Genomic DNA, 20,337 nt, shown 5'->3' with positions numbered 1-20,337 from the left:
CTATGCCAGTTCTCATCTTTATCAAAGCATGCCTATGGGCCACCTTTCTTGACTCCTGATATGACTTTATCTGCTTCTTTTGTACTGTAATCCTAGAGATAATCATCTTTGTTATGACCTTTCTCTTTCATCCTGAATCATATCTTTGTTTGCTTTATTCTATCTAAAACCACTACCTTCTTGGGTGCATCTAGATTTGGTTGTATTTGCACCTCAGTCTCCCTATACTGTGATTTGTCAGGCACCTCGTCTTCTTTTAGCCACAGCATGCCAATCCATAACATTCATTTTGATTGTGTTTGTGAGCTGTAAGGCATATTGAAATACTTGCATTGGAAAAGATAATCGTTACAATGTTAAATCCTTGAGAGGCTTCAAAAGTAAGGAAAAGGAAGGAGTTCAGTTATATAGTAGGCAGTTCCTGCATCTGCATGCCCAAAAGGAAGGCACACCTGGAGGGGCATAATCGAACAGGGCGCCCAAGTTTTCATGGGGCCGTCCTCGCAGGATGGCCCCATGAAGGGGTGGAGAAACCTGTATTATCGAAACAAGATGGGCATCCATCTTTTGTTTCAATAATACGGTCTCAACATTTAGGTCGACCTTAGAGATGGTCATCCTTAGGTCATCCTTAGAGATGGTCGTCCCCGGTTTTTGGCGATAATGGAAACCGAGGACGCCCATCTCAGAAACGACCAAATCCAAGCATTTGGTCGTGGGAGGAGCCAACATTTGTAGTGCACTGGTCCCCCTCACATGCCAGGACATCAACCGGGCACCCCAGGGGGCACTGTAGTGGACTTCACAAATTGCTCCCAGGTGCATAGCTCCCTTACCTTGTGTGCTGAGCCCCCCCAACCCCCCCACCAAACAAAACCCGCTCCCCACAACTGTACACTACTACCATAGCCCTAAGGGGTGAAGAGGGCACCTACATGTGGGTACAGTGGGTTTCTGGTGGGTTTTGAAGGGCTCACATTTACCACCACAAGTGTAACAGGTAGGGGGGGATAGGCCTGGGTCCGCCTGCCTGAAGTGCACTGCACCCACTAAAACTGCTCCAGGGACCTGCATACTGCTGTCATGGAGCTGGATATGACATTTGAGGCTGGCAAAAAAAAATGTAAGTTTTTTTCTTAGGGTGGGAGGGGGTTGGTCACCACTTGGGGAGTAAGGGGAGGTAATCCCCGATTCCCTCCGGTGGTCATCTGGTCAGTTCAGGCACCTTTTTGAGGCTTGGTCGCAAGAAAAAATGGACCAAGTAAAGTTGGCCAAGTGCTTGTCAGGGACGTCCTTCTTTTTTCCATTATTGGCCGAGGACGCCCATGTGTTAGGCACGCCCCAGTCCTGCCTTCGCTACGCTGCTGACATGTCCCCATGAACTTTGGTCATCCCCACGACGAAAAGCAGTTGAGGGTGCCCAAAATCGGCTTTGGATTATGCCAATTTGGGCGACCCTGAGAGAAGGACGCCCATCTCCCGATTTGTGTCGGAAGATGGGCGCCCTTGTCTTTTGAAAATAAGCCTGCTGTTTACCCCAAGTCAATAGCAGTAATAAGTGGGCTCACACCTAAATGCACCACTCAACACATCGATAGTATTCTATAAGATGCATGTGTTGATGGTGGACGTGCCTGTCCCCACCTACACCCTCTTTGCAGGGGCATGCTAAGGTACTTATGCACTACCATACAGATTAGTGCATAGTACCATTGCTTGTATTACTGCCAATATAGGTGCCCGCTTGCGTTGCTAGACACATGTACCTGCTGTGTGGCATTTCTAAAATTGCCTCTATAACGTACAGTACAGAGTACAATGAGAACACTGATTAGACAATGATACTGTGGAAGCAATTGTATCACTGGGTGCCTCCATTTAGATACCCTGAGGGCACACAATGAAGGCCCATTCTATAAAAGCATCTGGGGGCCCAGATTCCATTATAGAACACTACGGTACAGGGCCGCCGAGAGACTGGGCAAGGTCCGGGACAAGGCCGCCCCCAGGGCCCCCCCACCCGAGGTTGCCAGGCCGCCCTCCACCCGCCACCGGGCCCTCTCTCCACCCCCGGGCCCTCTGCACTGACCTTAAGTGCCTCAACCTTCAAAAGCGCAGCAAGCAGTGGCAGACCACTCCTTCCTTCCGTGTCCCGCCCAGGCGAGGGCAGGTCACGGAAGGAAGGAGTGGTCTGCCACTGCTTGCTGCACTTTCGAAGGTGAGGCGCTTAAGTTCAATGCTAGGGAGCGACGGAGGGCGGGTGGGCCGGACTGCAGTGGCGGCGCCGGCCCCCCCCCCCCAGAGGCCCGGGCCCAGGGAATTTTGTCCCCCCTGTCCCCCCCTCTCGGCGGCTTCCACTGGCCATAGATCTTGCATAACTGCAGTCATGTTAATGTGGCAAGGGACATGTATAACGTTCATTATTCTGTAAGTAATATGTGTAAGTAGGAGACCCATCCATTGCCTGCCCATTTGTATGTCCCCTTTGCATTTACACACTATGGCACATGCCTGTGTCCTTACAAAATAGAACTTAGGTGCCCTGCTATCATTTTCACAGATAAATGAGTACTTAAGCACAAAAGTGATAGTATTCTCTAAATTCATATATCCAAGGGGGGGGGGGGGGGGGAGGAGAGGAGAATGGGACTTGATATACTGTCTTTCTATGGTTTTTGCAACTACATTCAAATATTTTCTACTGTGTGTTTTTGATGTGCGCCAAATTCAGAATTACCACCCGGGGCACGAGGTAGCCAGGTGGTAGTGCTGATTTGGTGCACACTGGATGCACGTAGGGCCTTACATTCCTTTGTAAAAGGGCCCCTTGAATGTTGATATTTAGTCCAGGTGAGAGGGAGAGATCTTTATTGGTATGAGTATATTACCTTCTGGGAAATTGTGTTATGACTGGAGATGTGTGAGCCCTTGTGCCCCGACTGAGCACAGCGAAGATGGAGTGACACCGCACTTGGTCAGGCAGCCAGACAACCCCTAGCTTCACCTGGGGAGCGACCGCCGTTCCCCGGGAGTTGAGCCCCCAGGTTCGGGCAGCCACCAGGACTTCTGGAACAGGCGGGGTTGCACGACCACTGACCAGACAGGTGGGCAAACAAACACAGTCCAGAGCCCGTAAAAGGCAGAGCAAAGAATAGTCAGTAAACAGTCCAAGGTCAAGGCAGGCAGCAACACAACGCGTGGTCAGTAAGCAATCCAAGGCCAGGAACACAGGAAAACACTGGAACAGGTGAAGATCACAACCTCTACGTGAATAGAAGCCGAAGCATGGAAGGACTGGAAACAGGGCTTTAAATAGAGCAGGAATTAGGCTCAACCATATGCAGCTGCTCCAAGATGGCCATCCCCATCAGAGGAGATGCCCTTCACCCAAATATGGGCTTCTTTCCTGTTCTTGTAGACAAGATGGCTTTGTGGGTCTCTTCACACAAGGGATGCCAATAAACTTTCTGTCTTGCTTCCCATAAGTGCATTTGGTACTTATATAATTTCTTACTCTGTATTACTCTCTGATGCTGGAGTTTATTAAGCCGCTTGTGAGTGGCCAAGTAGTCCTGCTTTGTTTGCTCATTCGCTGAGCTTGTAAATGTTTTCCCAGCGCTGTTAATTCTAAGACCTCCTTCTCTCTTTCTTTTTTACCCCTGCTGTATATGCTATAATTATCCCCCTGAAGGGTGTCTGGAGAGTTGTAATCTGCTGGTTTCTGCTCATCTATGCTAGGGCCTGAGGTGTTGCTGCATCAAACTTCTTTTATTGGCATTCCGTATTCTCATCATCTCTTGTCCTGCCTCTGTTTTCAAGGGAGGGAAGAGTAGGCTCTTTATAATACAGCACCCTACCAGCGTTGCTCCTATTTATACCTATCCTATGCATGCTTGAATTCTGGTTGCTGTCACATCTGCTGGTAAGCTGTTCCTGACATCTACTACCCATGCATGTACCCTCTGCATCTTACTCCCTCCTGCATCACACCATAACCCCTTGTTCTGGAAATTCATCTTCTACGGAAAAATGTTTACCCTCCTGAAATTTATTAGACTGTCAAATATTTGACCTTCCTTCTCTTTGTGTTACAATCCTTCATTTCAAGAATTAGCTTCACCTTCAAGAATAAGTTGAACTGAGTTGTGAGGGGCAAGTTCTTTATTATCCTGAAGTGTATACCATCCAGTCCAAGGACCTTATGCACTCATTCATATAAGCTCTCAAAATAGCTTCTCTTCTCTAAACTATTTTCCCTTCTGTGGTCCAACTTCTTTTTCTTCTGTTAATATTGACCAAAAAAACATTTAGGACTCCTACCGGCTGTTGGTCCTCCGTTTCACAAATTCTACTTTCCCTTTTTTGTTATTTTGGCTCTCCTAAAAGTTTTATCTCCTTCTGTGGGTTTTTCTTTTTATGTTATGAATGCTAATATCTTTGCTCTTACCATTTCTAATTGCAGCATTCTGTCCTCACCATTCCTATATGCAACTTTTTTCGTAGTTCAAATGCATTTCTTTCTACATTTTATGATCTGCAAATAGCGATCCATGATACTTAAGGGTAGATTTTCGATATGATTTCCACCTTAAGTAATTCCCTTATCTCATATTAGTCCTGTTTGTCTGTCTTGACTAGATTGTAAGATCTGTTGAGCAGGGACTATCTCTTACATGTTTAGTGTACAACGCTGCATACATCTAGTAGCACTATAGAAATGATAAGTAGTAGTAGTAGATCAGAAAATGTCAGTATTAGAATTCCACAGGGGACATGCAGAAGCATGGGTAGAATCTATTCCTACTTTTATCCTCCTGAATAACAGTGGAATAATAAGCCCAGGACCAGATGATGAAAAGTAACTCAAGTTACTAATGAAAAGAACCCAGATTCCATCACAACAGTCCCATATGTATTCATTTTTTAATATGCCTTATCGAATTGTGATATTTTCATGTACACACATTTTTAAAGTTGTATAATCTAATCCTTTTTCTTGTAGGAAGAAGAATTCATAGATTGGTGGAGCAAGTTCTATGCTTCAACTGGAGAAAAAGAGAAATGTGGTTCCTATCTGGAGAAAGGCTTTGACACACTGCAGGTAATGTGCTGTATCTGTGGTACTTTCTATATGATAAACAAATGGGAAATCATATCTTTTCTGAAACCAAAACTCAGAGACTGTGAAAAGGAAGTGAACTTGATCAGGGACCAAACAAACGACACAAGAAGGGCTCTGAAAAGATTGGGATCGATATTCAAAGTGACTGTCACGGAATGCCTATCATCCACATGGGGTTATCCCTGCGGCCACTTAGAGGGTCTACCCCAGCACTGATCAGGTCACTTACTCCTGGGAATGTGCTCTACACTAGCACCCTCCTCCCACTGACTGGGTCCCAACTGCCTCTGGGCGAGTCTCGTGCTCTCCAATTATCCCCGGTGATTTCTAGGTTACTGGGGCCACACTCCCAGTGGTCCCACAGTTCCCAGAAAGCACCCATAGACCCAACACATAAACCACCAGGATTCTTTATCAGTCCAAACAGCAGAGTTAACAAACTAAACAGGTTTATTGTCACAACTTTAATATGAACAGAAAATGTGCAATCAGGAAACATTAACATTATAAAGCTATCTAAGCCTTTGTTTACTTTATAAAACGTACCTGGGGAGATCAGGAAATATGCTGCTCACAGATTGTCAAATATAACTCATCATAGGGCCTCAGCAAAGAGATCTGTATCTCTCTTCTCCCTGGCTAAAACTGAAGACAAAGCCAGCAACTTTTGGGCAACTTCAAACTCCAGGTCAATCAGAGCCCAGAACAACAAATTTAAAAGAAAAGCTAGCCACATCACCATAGGTCTTTTCTCTGTCAGGAAAGGAAGTGAGTGGAAAAATGACCAGGCTGACCAGAAACAAACGAGGAGACTTCTAAGAATGATAAACATTTATTGGTGAAGATGTGACACAGCATTATGTTTCGGCGGTGAGCTTGCTTCAGGAGTCTTCATAGAATATATACTATTCACCAAAAATAAACGGTCATTGATAAAAGTGGATGAGAGAATATGGTCTTGAAAAAGACCTTTGCCGCAAAATTGAAAGTACAGCATCACCAGGAGCTTCTGCCCAGGAGGGAAGGGTTAGGATGGCTGTTGTAGTTGGTGGTTTGATTATTAGGCATGTAGATAGCTGGGTGGCTGGTGGACATGAGGATCACCTTGGTCACTTGCCTGCCTGGTGCGAAGGTGGTGGACTTCATGCATCACCTAGATAAGATTTTAGATAGTGCTGGGAGGAGCTGACTGTCTTGGTACATGTAGGTACTAATGACATAGGAAAATGTTGGAGAGAGGTTCTGGAAGCCAAATTTAGGCCCTTAGGTGGAAAACACCAATCCAGAAACTCTAGGGTAGCATTTTCTGAAGTGCTTCTTGTTCCATGGACAGGGCTCAAGAGACAGGCAGAGCTATGGAGTCTCAATGCATGGATGAGGCGATGATGCAGGGAGGAGGGTTTTAGATTTGTAAGGAACTGGGCAACATTCTGGGGAAAGGGGAGCTCATTCCAGAATGATGGGCTCCACCTTAACCAGGGTAGGACCAGGCTGCTAGCATCAGCATTTAAAAAGGAGATAGAGCAGCTTTTAAACTAGAACCTGAGGGAAGGCTGACAGTTATTCAAAAGCACATGGTTCGGAACAAGGTATCTTTCAAAGATGTCACCAAAACAGGGAAGATAGGGTATTCTGATAACAAGGTTGTAGTAGAGACCATGGTAGACCAGGTGTTTTTAAAGAAAAATCAGACAAAAGATTGCAAATTAAAACTGCCAACTGCTGAGCAAGATGTAAATAGGAACAACAAACATTGTTTGAAATGTCTATATGCGAATATCAGAAGCCTAAGAAATAAGATAGGAGAGTTAGAATATATTGCACAAAATTAGATATAATAGGCATCTCTGAGAGCTGGTGGAAGGAGGATAACCAGTGGGACACTGTCATTCCAGGGTACAAATTATATTGTAATGATAGGGAGGATTAAATTGGTATGTTAACTTACAGGCTCATTTTCAAAGCACTTAGCCTCCCAAAGTTCCATAGAAACCTATGGAACTTAGCCTCCCAAAGTGCTTTGAAAATATGCCTCATAGTATGTTAAGGAGGACCTTGAATCTAATAGATTGAAATTTCATAATCCAATCGCATCAATATTATGCTCTTTAATAAACATCTGAGGTCATAATTAGGTATCATTGGTTTCAATTTAACTACCATATATAGATGTTTAAAGGCTGAACCACATTATTCACTTCTGCTAGCATGTTGAGTCTATTATATAGCATAACCCCGAACAATTTCAATTCTTTCCTCACATGAACATATGTATTTCTCAACCACACTTTCTCTGGCCAATACAGTGTCTCTCTTCTACCAATCAGCATGACTCAGTTTTTGCAGCATTCAACACGAACCCATTCTGTCTCATCCATAGCCATTCACTTGTCATATAATTACTTAATTGAACATCCAAATCAATACCCCACAATCATACAGGAAAAAAACCCTGGACATTGTTAGCATAAAACGATAAAATACTCCCAATGACTTCAATAGTTTTCCTAGTGGTACTAAATAGATGTTAAATAACAGTGCCGATAATGCAGACCCCTATGGCACACCACATTTTACATTGACCGATCCTGACAATTGTATTCCACTGCAAATGACCATAGATCATCTGGTCAAATAGGAGGTAAACCAACGCAAAACTTGCCCACCAATTCCTAAATCTTTTAATCTAACAAGTAACAGATCCAAATCAACAGAATCAAAGATCCCAAAACATCTAATGATACCAAGGAATAACAAGTATTATCATCCACACTTCTCTTTATTTGATCCACTGTTGATACTAGTAATGTCGCCATGCTATGCGCTTGTTGAAATCCATATTGATAAGGATCAAGACCATCTATTTGATCCACAAACTCAATAATCTTACCAAAAACGGAATAATAGAGATAGACCTATAACTACACGGTTCTACAGAATCCATACTAGGATTCTTCAAGAAAGGTTTCACAGTAGATTGTTTACAAAACTGCAATGATCTATTTACTATCCAACAAACAGAGGGACCATTTTACTAAGCCACGTAAGCGCCTATGCATGCCCAACGTGCTCCAAAATAGAGTTACCGCCTGGCTAATGCATTGGCCTTGCGGTAATTTCATTTTTGGCACGCGTCCGATACGTGCATCCGAAAAATAATTTTTATTTTTGGATGCGCGTATTGGACGCGGTCCAATTGGCATTTGACATGTGTAGGTCATTACCGCCCGGCTACCGCATGAGTCTTTACTGCTAGGTCAATGGCTAGCGGAAAGGTTGCAGACCCAAAATGGACACGCAGCAATTTTGATTTTGTTGCTTGTCCATTTTCTGCTAAAATTTAAAAAAGGCCTTTTTTACAGGCACACGCCCAAAACCTGTGCCTACACTACCGCAAGCCATTTTTCAGCGTACCTTAGTAAAAGGACCCCAGAAAGTGCTATCTCACATGAAAGATTTTGCAGGATTCCTGATGAACAAGGATCCTATCATCCTGCAATGCTCGTGTTGGCGTCACTGATCTTACAATCATTTCTATCTCTTTAATACCCACTAATACAAACTCAGTCCATACTGGATCTATAATACCACCATCATTTAAACTACTCAAAGTGTAATTCATGGCCACTTCCTTCCTCAAAATGTCTATTTTCTGCACCAAAAAATCTGCAAACTGCTCAGCACTAGGCCCCACAACATTCCCACTTCCTTTATGCCCATTTAACAAAAACCATACAGTTTGATACAATTTAGTGGTGCTAACTTAACTGCATCTCTGTTTAAATGTATGATTAAAGTTAACTAGATAAGTTATCCAGTTAACTTTAAGTGGATATAGCTCCACTGAATATTGACCTTAAATGTGGGAAATTATCAAAGATGGCCACCATTAAGATGTGTTAGAAACATAGAAAATGAAAGCAGACAAAGGCTATAAGGCCCATCCAGTCTGCCCATCCGTATCATCCATGCCTCCTCCCCCTAAAAGATCTCACATGCCTGTTCCGTGTGTTCTTGAATTCAGATACAGTCCTCATCTCCACGGGGAGATTGTTCCATGCTTCCACCATCCTTTCTGTAAAGAAGTATTTCCTTAGATTACTTCTGAGTTTATCCCCTTTTATCTTCATCTAATGTCTTCTCATTCCAGAGTTTCCTTTCAGTTGAAAGAGATTACCTCCTGTGCACTTATGCCATGGAGATATTTAAATTACTCCATCATATCTCTGTTAACCCCAGTAAATAGTAACTAGATCTCATTGCATAAAATGGGACCTGTGTTAAATTGAGTTAGTGGTAAACTATTGTCTTAACAGTAGTCCACATTGATAAGTACTCCCCTAAGAGCCTCTCCTGCCTGAAATTGATTTCAAAATATCAACTTCAATGTAGTCATCCTCTTATTGAAATGTTTTTTTAAGCACATCAGGTAAGTGTATTTATATATGTAATTGTTTCTGGGCAGTACAAATTGGTTTGTCTTTTGGGGCATGGGAAACATAATCATTTTGGGAGGAATTCTGTGTAAGGCGCCTAAAGTTATACACTGACATTATGCACACTAAACATAAACTCCATAAAGGTAGTTCCAAGCAGAACTATCTTTATAAATTACTACCTTAATTATTAAGGCTGGTGTAAATGCTTGTGCCTAACTACAGTCAGTTCATTATGGAAATAGAAGTATGCTATAACTCTGTGCCTAAATCCTGGGAATCTCCATGTGCCAACCATGCCCCTCCCATGGCCACACCCCCTTTGGAGTTGCACACAAGCCCCCTAATTCTATAAAAGTAAACAAAAATTGCACACACAAGCTTGGGTGTGTGCCCAATTTGTTTATGTAATTTAATTGAATATCGAGCTAATTAGCTCCAATAATTAGTTTTAACAAGCAATTATTGGCACTAATCAGATTTAATTGGAACTTGCGTGGAATCTGTGTCTAAATTTTGTGAAAGAGTAAAAAAGGTGTGTGGAAATGAGAGGGTCATGGCTAGAACTGGGGTGTTCCTAGCATTTACATGTGTTGTTATAGAACAAGGGGGGGGGGGGGTCCATGCTTAATTTAGGCACGAGGATTTTTGTGATGTTTCAGTTGGTGCAAATGACAATGCCTAAAGTTAGGCGTGATTCCTAGGGGGAAGCATCTTTCTATATAAAACGCACCTCCAACGTTCTATGAAGCCTCTTTTAGCCAAAAGTGAAGGGGGTGAGATCGCATTGTGTCTGCCCCGCCCACGCGTCAAACGTGATGACGTCGAGGGCGGAGCAATGACACTCAACCAATCGCATCGCTCGGCAGCGAAGCGTCAGGGAAGGAGGCGGCGCTCTCGACGTCTAGCCTTCCCTTCGCTGTGTTCCGCCTTCTTCTGACGTCAAGGATGACGTCAAAAGAAGGCGGAACACAGCGAAGGGAAACCTAGACGTCGGGAGCGCCGCCTCCTTCCCTGACGCTTCGCTGCCGGAACCGCCACGGAGGTACATTTTAAAAGAAGAAAAAAAAAAAACGGATGCATGGATGCGAAGGGGGGGAGGAGAAGAGGGCGGGCCAGGCTGGGACATGGGAGAGAGAGGAGCATGGATGCGAGGGGGGGGGTCATGGAAGGGAGAGAGGGGACTTGCTGGAAAAGGATGAATGGAGGCGGCAGGGGACAGAGGAGCATGGATGGCCATGGATTGGGACGGCAGGGCTCAGGGAAAGGGGAATTGCTGGATAGGGATGAATGGAGGGGACAGATGGCCATGGATGGATATGGATTGCAGGGCAGGCCTCAGGCAGAGAGGGGAAATGCTGGATAGGGATGAATGGAGGGGGGCAGGTGACAGAGTAACATGGATGGCCATGGATTGGGACGGCAGGGCTCAGGGAAAGGGGAATTGCTGGATAGGGATGAATGGAGGGGACAGATGGCCATGGATTGGGACGGCAGGGCTCAGGGAAAGGGGAATTGCTGGATAGGGATGAATGGAGGGGACAGATGGCCATGGATGGATATGGATTGCAGGGCAGGCCTCAGGCAGAGAGGGGAAATGCTGGATAGGGATGAATGGAGGGGGGCAGGTGACAGAGTAACATGGATGGCCATGGATTGGGACGGCAGGGCTCAGGGAAAGGGGAATTGCTGGATAGGGATGAATGGAGGGGACAGATGGCCATGGATGGATATGGATTGCAGGGCAGGCCTCAGGCAGAGAGGGGAAATGCTGGATAGGGATGAATGGAGGGGGCAGGTGACAGAGTAACATGGATGGCCATGGATTGGGACGGCAGGGCTCAGGGAAAGGGGAATTGCTGGATAGGGATGAATGGAGGGGACAGATGGCCATGGATGGATATGGATTGCAGGGCAGGCCTCAGGCAGAGAGGGGAAATGCTGGAAAGGGATGAATGGAGGGGGCAGGTGACAGAGTAACATGGATGGCCATGGATTGGGACGGCAGGGCTCAGGGAAAGGGGAATTGCTGGATAGGGATGAATGGAGGGGACAGATGGGCATGGATGGATATGGATTGCAGGGCAGGCCTCAGGCAGAGAGGGGAAATGCTGGAAAGGGATGAATGCAGGGGGCAGGGGACAGAGGAGCATGGATTGCAGGGCAGGCCTCAGGCAGAGAGGGCAAATGCTGGATAGGGATGAATGGAGGGGGCAGGTGACAGAGTAACATGGATGGCCATGGATTGGGACGGCAGGGCTCAGGGAAAGGGGAATTGCTGGATAGGGAGGAATGAAGGGGACAGATGGGCATGGATGGATATGGATTGCAGGGCAGGCCTCAGGCAGAGAGGGGAAATGCTGGAAAGGGATGAATGCAGGGGGCAGGGGACAGAGGAGCATGGATTGCAGGGCAGGCCTCAGGCAGAGAGGGGAAATGCTGGATAGGGATGAATGGAGGGGGCAGGTGACAGAGTAACATGGATGGCCATGGATTGGGACGGCAGGGCTCAGGGAAAGGGGAATTGCTGGATAGGGATGAATGGAGGGGACAGATGGGCATGGATGGATATGGATTGCAGGGCAGGCCTCAGGCAGAGAGGGGAAATGCTGGAAAGGGATGAATGGAGGGGGCAGGGGACAGAGTAACATGGATGGCCATGGATTGGGAGGGCAGGGCTCAGGGAAAGGGGAATTGCTGGATAGGGAGGAATGAAGGGGACAGATGGGCATGGATGGATATGGATTGCAGGACAGGCCTCAGGCAGAGAGGGGAAATGCTGGAAAGGGATGAATGCAGGGGGCAGGGGACAGAGGAGCATGGATTGCAGGGCAGGCCTCAGGCAGAGAGGGGAAATGCTGGATAGGGATGAATGGAGGGGGCAGGTGACAGAGTAACATGGATGGCCATGGATTGGGACGGCAGGGCTCAGGGAAAGGGGAATTGCTGGATAGGGATGAATGGAGGGGACAGATGGGCATGGATGGATATGGATTGCAGGGCAGGCCTCAGGCAAAGAGGGGAAATGCTGGAAAGGGATGAATGGAGGGGGCAGGGGACAGAGGAGCATGGATGGCCACATACACACACTCTCTATCACACTGTGTCTCACATACACACTTGCACACACTCTCATTGTCACACACACACTCTCACAAACACACTCACACCCAGACTCACTCTCTCTCTCACACACTCACACTTTCACTCTGACTCTCAAACAGTAACTCTCACATACACTCTCCCAAACATACACACTCCGAGGAAAACCTTGCTAGCGCCCGTTTCATTTGTGTCAGAAACGGGCCTTTTTTACTAGTTATTCTATAAACCACATCTAACTTTAAATGTGGCTTATAGAATAGCACTTTTTTTGGTGCCATATATAGAATTCACCCCAAGATGAATTAGGCACTAACCAGTAATTGGTGCCAATTAGTGCTTGTTAAGGCCAATTATTGATTATCACTAATTTAACCAATTACTTTACACACATCTGCCGAAGGGTTAGAAGGTAAAGTTTGCCTTTTTGCGGACGATACTAAGATTTGTAACAGAGTCAACACCCAGAAGGGAGTGGAAAACATGAAAAAGGATCTGCGGAAGCTAGAAGAATGGTCTAAGGTTTGGCAATTAAAATTCAATGTGAAGAAATGCAAAGTGATGCACTTAGGGAGAAGAAATCCATAGGAAACGTATGGCGGTGAGAGTCTAGTCTGATATGTACGGACGGGGAGAGGGATCTTGGGGTGATAGTATCTGAAGATCTGAATGCGACGAAACAGTGTGACAGGGCAGTGGCCGTAGCTAGAAGGTTGCTAGGCTGTATAGAGAGAGGTGTGACAAGCAGAAGAAAGAAGGTGTTGATGCCCCTGTATAAGTCATTGGTGAGGCCCCACCTGGAGTATTGTGTTCAGTTTTGGAGGCCGTATCTTGCTAAGGATGTAAAACGAATTGAAATGGTGCAAAGAAAAGCTACAAGAATGATATGGGATTTGCATTACAAGACGTATGAGGAGAGACTTGCTGACCTGAACATGTATACTCTGGAGGAAAGGAGAAACAGGGGTGATATGATACAGTCGTTCAAATATTTGAAAGGTATTAATCCGCAAACGAACCTTTTCCGGAGATGGGAAGGCGGTAGAACTAGAGGACATGAAATGAGATTGAAGGGGGGCAGACTCAAGAAAATTGTCAGGAAGTATTTTTTCATGGAGAGATTGGTGGATACTTGGAATGCCTACCCACGAGAGGTGGTGGAGATGAAAATGGTAACGGAATTCAAAAACGCGTGGGATAAACATAAAGGAATCCTGTTCTTAAGGAATGGTTCCTCAGAAGCTTAGCGGAGATTGGGTGGCAGAGCCGGTGATGGGAGGTGGGGCTAGTGCTGGGCAGAGTTCTATGGTCTGTGCCCTGAAAATGGCAGATACAAATTAAAGGCAGGTACACACATAAAGTAGCACATATGAGTTTATCTTGTTGGGCAGACTGGATGGACCATACAGGTCTTTCTCTGCCGTCATCTACTATGTTACTATCCTGCTTATTTTCGAATGAGAAGGCCGGCCATCTTCCAACACAAATCGGGAGATGGACGGACATCTCCTAAAGTTGGCCAAATTGATATAATCGAAAGCCGATTTTGGCCGGCTTCAACTGCTTTCCGTCGCAGGGCCGGCCAAAGTTCAAGGGGGCATGTCGGCAAGGTACCGAAGGCGGGACAGGGGCGTGGTTAACAGATGGCTGGCCTCGGCCAATAATGGAAAAAAGAAAGCTGGCTCTGATGAGCATTTGGCCGACTTTACTTGGTCCCTTTTAGTTCATGACCAAGCCTTAAAAAGGTGCCCCAACTGACCAGATGACCACCGGAGGGAATGGAGGATGACCTCCCCTTACTCCCCCAGTGGTCACCAACCCCATACCACCAAAAAAAAAAATAAAAATCATTTTTTTGCCAGCCTCTATGCCTGCCTCAAATGTCATACCCAGCTCCATCACAGCAGTATGCAGGTCCCTGGAGCAGTTTTAGTGGGTGCAGTGCACGTCAGGTAGGCGGACCCAGGCCCATCCTCTCCCTACCTGTTACACTTGTGGTGGTAAATGGGAGCCCTCCAAAAAAATCCCAAAACCCACTGTACCCACATGTAGGTGCCCCCCTTCATTCCTAAGAGCTATGGTAGTGGTGTACAGTTGTGGGTAGTGGGTTTTGGGGGGGCTCAGCACACAAGGTAAGGGAGCTATGTACCTGGGATCATTTTGTATAGACCACTGTAGTGCCCCCTAGGGTGCCCGGTTGGTGTCCTGGCATGTGAGGGGGACCAGTGCACTACAAATTCTGGCTCCTCCCACGACCAAATGCCTTGGATTTGACCGGGATTGAGATGGCCGCCATTAGTTTCCATTATCGGCGAAAACCAATGGCAGCCATCTCTAACGCCGGCGATCTCTAAGAGATTTGGCCGGCCCCGACCCTATTATCGAAACGAAAAATGGCTGGCTATCTTGTTTCGATAATACAGTTGGGCACGCTGCTTGACGGGGCTGGCATTAGAGATGGCTGCCCTTATAGATGGCCGGCCCCGTTCGATTATGGCCCTCTTAGTTACTATGTATGTTACCATGCCCAAAATTGCATACCTAACTTTGAGTGACCTATACAAAATTTGGAGATATATATCACAAATATTTTCCATGATAATATTACTGGTTTCTTTGGTGGGATTTATCATGTTCTATAGAGTCCGTACAATAGGTTTTGACATGTATTGCTTCTTAAATATTACAGGATAAAATCACTAGCATTTATACATTATGGATCTCTCTAAGGCACTTCCATGAACTCTTATGTGCAGTTCAAATCAATCAAATATTATAAAAATAAGGAAACCACTTTTACTGGAGGACAGAAAAAAGGATAAATAAAAGATAAAAGATGAAAGGTTAATCTGCTGGTTTTATACATCTGCTTCTTATCCATGCCAATCAGACAGCTCCATTTGTCAGAAGTTCTAAGGTACAAGGTATATATCATAACCATTCTCATGTTTTTATTTATTTATTTATTTATTTATTTACTTATTTACTTATTTTGTTTTTCAATTGTGTGCCTTTTTAGGTCTATGAAACAGAGTTAGAGAATGTTGAGCAATATGAAGGTTTGACTGACTTTTGTCGCACTTTCAAGCTACAACGTGGGAAAACCTATGATGAAAATGAAGATCCCTCTGTAGTTGGGGAATTCAAGGTTTGATGTTGCTTTCAGTAGGGATATTCACTTACTCTTAGCTGAGTTTATGATTAACTGTATAGAGACAACCTATTTTACAATTGCATATACATTTCCTTTTCTTTTAAGAAGGCTTTAGTAAAGTTGCTTGTTAAGATTTGTCAATAATGGCATTTCAGCTTCTGTAGGTAGAGAATACTACCTACAGTCCTCTGTAATCAAGGATACATAAACCAGTTATTATTACAAATCTAGAGGAGACTGAGCAGCTGCTGAAGATTGATTGTCTTTGGCTAGTGGAAATCAGTGTAAGAAATTGTTCTGATGAATTCTGCTATAGAGTTTATCTGTTCTTATCACATTTCAGAAGATAGGCAGGGGAATGAATGTTGTTAAAAGGAATCTAAGCAATACCCATGAAGATGCTTTGGTACTACTAGCGCTACTAGGCGTACGCAGCGCTGTACACTTGAACATGAAGTAGTCTTTTAGGTACTTTGTTAATTGTTTATTAAGAAGCTTAGATTTGTAATATCACAGTTTTGTAATGTACACTACTCTATTGCGCTAGAGCATACACGTGTATGAAAATACTTAGGAAAGTTGTATGCATGAAGATATGATATGATATGAGTATGGAATGTACTTAGAAAACCTCTACGCTTGAAAAGGGAATTTCAAACTTGAAATGTTAACACAAACCCCTAAGAAGTTTGAAAATATCTTTGTGTCTCACCTTTCTGTAACCTTTGGATTTCAGCCAGGAAATCCCTAAATGAATTTAGAAGAAACTGAATCTCAAAAACCTCCCGATAGGGAAAATACCAACAGTATACAAAATTCACTATCAAACTTGGGGAGTGAGGTACTATCCTAGGTCCCTGCCTGGAAAAAAGGAAAAAAGAATCATCTGCAAAAACTTATATTACAGAGAAAATCAGATGATTTGGGTGTTTTGTTCTGTTATTTGTTGATTTTTGTAGTGTTATATGGGGTTCATGTTCTTTGTCTTTATGTTTTGTGTTGTCACTCACCTGTCCTTCTTTTGGAGAAAAAAGGATTTTAAATCATCTGATTTTCTCTGTGCACAAACCTTTGGAAAATACCTAGGAACCACACGTAAGTGATTTACACATGCACAGTTGTTGCCTATTTCAAAGAGAACCATGTGCAAAATGCTGATGTAAAAGTGCTGGCTTTAAAAGGTAACTGACAGATCCCTATCTGGTCAGATGGAGAGACTCGCTGACTAGGAGCAACAGGTGCTGGAGACCCTGGATGATAATTTCTTGTTGGGTAGGGGGTGGGGGAGAGGGGGGAAGGGTTAGCCAGCTGGACACATCACGGTATACAGCTAGGTTATTCATTTTGCATATCAATGAGCTGCTTTGCATTCATTTGTTTCCTGTGCCTCTCATTTTTACTTAACATCCACTGTAAGATATATATATATATATATATATATATATATATATATATATATATATATATATATATATATATATATACATATATGCATTTAGGATGCATATATGCATTTAGGAATAAAGCATGATTTTATCATTTAGGGGTGTAGTTATGTGGGCTACCATTAAGATATGTTATTTTACTACTAACTCATGCTATTTTAGCACAGGTCCCATTTTATGCTATGAGACCTAGTTACTAATAATCTGAGTTAAAGGTAAAATAATATATGTTACCACATGGATAACTTCCTCATTTAATGTGCATTAGTTAACAAAAAACGTGCATTATTTCCTTCATGCATATTAGTATCTTCCTATATTAATTAGTAGACTCTATACTACCTAATATGATGTTATGAAATGTACTTATGCAGCTTCTCTGAACCAGTGAACACATTTATCCAGTTAACGTCAACCTCACACTGCTAGAATCTGTATCTGTGTTAGAGACATAAAGAAGAAACTTTATATAATTAGTTTAAATCTGACTAGTACTTGCAATTTAGCTCTGTTTGTATTTATAGGGAACTTTCAAGTTATATCCCCTCCCTGACGATCCTTCAGTGCCTATGCCTCCTCGTCAGTTCCGCCAGCTTCCAGCCAAAGGACCCCAAGAATGTCTTGTAAGGGTCTACATCATTCGTGCCTTCGGCTTGCAACCAAAGGACACTAATGGAAAGGTATCCCTAAAAAGTCTTTCAGAGAAAGCAACTCATATGGCATATAATAGCAGGTATAGTGGGATTTGACAAACTGTTGGGCCCTTTTACTAAAGCTTAGCGCGTGCTAACAGAATGAGTGTTTGCTAAATGCTAAGAAGCTCATAGGTGTAAAATGGACTTCATGCATTTAACATGCCCTAATTCCATTAGTGCAAACTAAGTTTTAGTAAAAGGGCCCCTATGGGGCTCATTTTCAAAACAGAAAAACACCCAAAAAATGGCACAGAGTGGCACATAGACATTTTTCTTGTAAAAACATTCAAATTGCTATTTTCAAAACACATTTTTAAGACGTTTGTTTATGCAGTTTGTCTGCAGTGCATACAAATCACAAGGGGGCATGTCGGGAGTTATATTTGGGCGATCCCACACCTTGACGTTTTTCTGCTGTAATGGAACAAAGCAACAACGTCTAGGGCTAAAAGATAGGTGTTTTGGTCTGGACCTGTTTCAATAATGACTTATAAAAAGGTGCCCTAAATGACCAGATGACCACTGGAGGGATTAAGGCATAACCCCTCCTTACTCCCCCAGTGGACACTGCCCCCTCCCACCCCCCTAAGATGTGAAAGAAACAGTACATACCAGCCTCTATGACAGCTTCAGATGTTATGGTCAGCCCTATTAGAGCAGCAAGCAGGTCCCTGGAGTAGCCTAGTGGATGGTGCAGTGCACTGTAGAGAAGGGAACCCAGGCCCATATACCACTCTGACTGTTACACTTGGGTGGAAAGTGTGAGCCCTCCAAAACCTACTGTACCCACATGTACGTGACACTTGCAGACATAATGGCTTTTGTAGTAGTGTACAGTTGGGTACAGAATGTTTTGAGTGGGTTTTGGAGGGCTCATCATACAATATAAGTGGGTAACAGTGAGATGTGTACCTGGGACCTTTTATGTGAGGTCCACTGCAGTGCCCCCTAGGGTGTTCAACTGCTCTGCTGGGATGTCTGTGGTGTCAGTCTACTAACAATGCTGGCTTCTTCTATATCCCAATGGCTTGTTTTTTTTGTGTTTTTCCCTTGGATGTTCATTTTTCAAAAATGGCCACAAAAGAAAAATGCATTGAGCACAAAAAGTCTAAAATTGTCTAGGAAATGGCCATTTTAAAAACAAAAATGGAATGTTCACTTTTCCACAAAGTGTCCGAAGTTGGATTTAGACATCATATTGAAAATGCCTCTCCACGTTAACTTTCTTGAGGGGTCTGTTTGTATTAATCCTAAATTATTAAATACTTTTCAAATTTAAATGTTGCTGTAGCTTAACACCCCACCCCCACAAAAAAAATTCCTTCCATTTTACTGTTTTAAATTGTGCCAGTCCCACAGTAATGATGTGATAAAGCACCACTGTATAGTTGATATGTAGGTGCTTACACAGCTGATTTTGAAATCCTAGATTAAGATGCTCCTTATAATCAACTGCTCCACCTTTTGATCATTCTATATGGCATAATTCTTCACCTACTTTTGACTGATAAAAGGTGGAAAGCTTGCTTATGGAAATCACTTGACAGTCCATTTGAAAATATTGAGGTCTGTGGTGAGCCAGCACATTGACCATATTAATTGAACTATCAGAGCATATATTTAGCATTGTTATCCATATAGGTAGTGGTGCTGAATATGTAGACTTAAACTAAGCATGTGCATATAAACTACATTTTTGAGATAATGGCTAAATATTGCCAGATGTTTTAAATTAAATATTTTAACATTTAATATTTGAATGTAGAACTTATATTTTGGGTAGTTGAATTTTGCCACTGGTCGTATATATTTTTTCTCACCATTGCCCCCTCCCTCCTAAATCACCCCCCTTCTATAGCCATGCAACTTTTGCTGTTTTGTGAATAAATAGGCAAAGATGCACGTAGTTCCACAAGGATTTTTTAAAAGCACATATGGTGGCGTGTCACCAGTAATTGTGTGAGGTGCCCTTTTACAAAGGCGCGCTGAAAAATGGCCTGAGGTAATGTAGACACGTGTTTTGGGCGTGTGCAGAATCATTTTTCAGTTCACCTGTAAAAAATGCCTTTTTAAAATTTTTGCCGAAAATGGATGTGTGGCAAAACAAAAATTGCTGTGCATCTATTTTGGGTGTGAGACCTTACTGCTAGCCATTGATCTAGTGGTAAGGTCTCACTCGGTAACTTGGCAGTAGTGGTCTACGTGCGTAAAATGAAGATTACCGCCTGAGTACCGCCCACGTGCCAGAAAATAAAAATATATTTCGGCACGCATAGCAGACGCACGTCAAAAATGAAATTACCGCAAAGGCCACACGGTACATGGGCGGTAACTCACAAATGACACACGTTGGGCGTGCGTAGGTACCTACGCGGCTTAGAAA

General features: G+C 43.8%; 1 protein-coding gene across 1 annotated transcript in view; it reads left to right on the top strand.

Annotated features, from left to right (window-relative positions):
- The window catches only part of DYSF (dysferlin), a 591,346-nt gene that overhangs the window by 487,199 nt on the left and 83,810 nt on the right, over positions 1-20,337 (top strand). The window contains exons 41-43 of the mRNA XM_030190967.1: positions 5,003-5,101; positions 15,680-15,808; positions 17,784-17,939. Coding sequence (XP_030046827.1) covers positions 5,003-5,101; positions 15,680-15,808; positions 17,784-17,939 — 384 coding nt within the window. The remainder of the gene's footprint in view (positions 1-5,002; positions 5,102-15,679; positions 15,809-17,783; positions 17,940-20,337) is intronic.

This window comes from Microcaecilia unicolor, chromosome 2, assembly GCF_901765095.1.
Source record: "Microcaecilia unicolor chromosome 2, aMicUni1.1, whole genome shotgun sequence".
Lineage (NCBI taxonomy): Eukaryota > Metazoa > Chordata > Amphibia > Gymnophiona > Siphonopidae > Microcaecilia > Microcaecilia unicolor.
Note: the sequence above shows the minus strand (reverse complement) of the source record. Positions and strands in the feature narration are given on the sequence as shown.